This window comes from Balaenoptera ricei, chromosome 21 (assembly GCF_028023285.1).
Source record: "Balaenoptera ricei isolate mBalRic1 chromosome 21, mBalRic1.hap2, whole genome shotgun sequence".
In the NCBI taxonomy this organism is placed as follows: domain Eukaryota; kingdom Metazoa; phylum Chordata; class Mammalia; order Artiodactyla; family Balaenopteridae; genus Balaenoptera; species Balaenoptera ricei.
The window spans coordinates 6,348,740-6,350,664 of NC_082659.1; the positions used below are offsets into that span (position 1 = coordinate 6,348,740).

General features: G+C 46.2%; 1 protein-coding gene across 1 annotated transcript; it reads right to left on the bottom strand.

Moving 5' to 3' along the window:
• Positions 1-206: 206 nt before the first annotated feature.
• On the bottom strand, positions 207-1,072 carry LOC132356623 (beta-defensin 103A-like). Its single transcript, XM_059909542.1, has 2 exons — positions 1,015-1,072; positions 207-352 (listed from the first exon to the last, which is right to left on the bottom strand). Exons 1-2 carry the CDS (start codon positions 1,070-1,072, stop codon positions 207-209), a joined length of 204 nt encoding a protein of 67 aa, XP_059765525.1.
• Between the last annotated feature and the right edge of the window lie 853 nt (positions 1,073-1,925).

Genomic DNA, 1,925 nt, shown 5'->3' on the forward strand with positions numbered 1-1,925 from the left:
TATACTTTATTTGAATTAAAGGTGAGTCACCAGCACTTTCTAAGTCGCCTGTTTGGTAACAACTAACACAATAACCAGAACTAAAAGAAAAAAAAAAGTCAGGCTTCTAATTTTTTTGTAAAAAATCTTTAATTTGATTTGGCTTCTATAGACTTCGAGGGAGCATTTTCACACTTGGCAATATTCTCATCGTGCTTCTGGATTTTTCATTTTCTCCTTAGGCAGCATTTTCGACCACTCTGGGAACAACGGCCTGAGGGTGTCTCCCATGCAAGGCAGCCAAATAGAGCACACCGGCCACCCCGTATTTTGCAATAATACTTTTGTAATATATTTATGATTCCTCCACTGCCTGCAATGAAGAAACGGAAAGCACGGGAAGGTTTTAGGAAGTGCAAGACCTAGGCTTTTGGAATTCCTCAAATAACTGATCTGTGGCCTTTCTTTTATTTCTTTTTCCTTTTTCTATACCATCAGGAGTAAAGTAGAAGGTGGGACTAAGCAACTAACAATGTGTCCACAGGTTCAGCTCAGCCATAAACCGCCGAGGTGCTGAGAAAGTGGCATGACCACGGGCAACCCCCTCGTGAACTGACACCTGGGAGGCGGGGGCCACGGTGGTCCCCCGGGACTCTCTAGAGGCCAAAAGACTCTACCACCAACCACTAAGCTAATAAAAGAGAAGTCTGTGCTTCTGTTCTCAGATTGTCAATTTTTCCTCTTGGTATTAAAATTTTACATCACTTTCTTCCTGTCTCATTAGCAGGTATAACAGCCTTACATAGAAGGGGTGGCTTTTGTGAGCTGGTTTTTCTCTTAAGAGTAAATCAGAAGAGATCGAGACACTTACTTTAAGGTTCTTAATGGTCTTTGTCAGAAAGAAAAAAATTGGTTATGTCTAGTTCCCAGACAATAAATCTATTTGGTCTAAAATTCCCAGAAGAATGGGGGGTGCTGACTCTGAATTATATATTCTCAATCCTTTCAGCCCTCTCACTTCCCAGCCCCTCTTACCTGGAAGAGGCAGCAAGAACAAGAAGACCAATGCAAAGAGAAGGTAGTAGACCCTCATGGCTGGCCGGCTTCGCAGCTGCGACTGGGCAGGAGGGAGCACCGGTTCGCTTTATAAAGGCTCCAGGTCCACAGCCACAGGGAGAAGCATTCAAAAGCTGCAATTCCTGTAATATTACAGCTATGACAATATGACGTATTTCCTGATGCTTCATGCCAACGTATCTTACAAAGCAGACCACGCCCATTCCTCCCAGGAGTTAATTACAAACCTAAGGGGGACACAGAGCTTGATGTGGGCACAGGGCTGTCCTGACGCCTGTAAGCTCTGGGTGCTTGTGCAGGTCTGGCTCAGATCTGGCTGTCAGCACAGGTGCGAAAGACCTGCCTGCTCCTGCACAGAGTCCTAGGGCGTGTAGCTGGGAGCTCACCTGTCTCCACCGTGGTCCTTCTAAGCTTTTCCCTCTTCCTAAAGTCCTGGGAGAGCCCGAGGGCCACTGGGAAGCACATCAGTCCAGTCCAAGACTGGTATATTCAGAATCTAGGTGTAAACTGGGGCTAGGCCACGCCCTGAGCCTGCACGGATACGCCTGAAATTGCTCTGAAACAGGATCAGCTTTTAAGTAGTGTGGGAAGGGAGGAAAAGTGGGCTACACTCCAGAGACCCTGCCCTTATGCCCCTTGGCCTGTGACGGGGTGTTGCACCTTGGGTGAAACACAGCTTATACTTCATTGTTGTCTGAAAACTACCAAATCATGAGTCAAGAAGGTGTCTCATTTTCCTTTATCAGAGAAAGCGGATGTTGAGGTGATACATTTGATGGACTGACATCTCCTCCTCATTGGTGACACTCCCTATACAAATGAGGGGCTTCGGAAGATACATTTACGACCTCTGCTTACTCCTGTGTCAT

Coding starts and splice junctions, on each gene's coding strand:
- LOC132356623 (XM_059909542.1), bottom strand. CDS start 1,072: ATGAGGGTCTACTACCTTCTCTTTGCATTGGTCTTCTTGTTCTTGCTG. Junction 353..1,014: donor GTTCTTGCTGCCTCTTCCAG/GTAAGAGGGGCT, acceptor TCTTCATTGCAG/GCAGTGGAGGAATCATAAAT.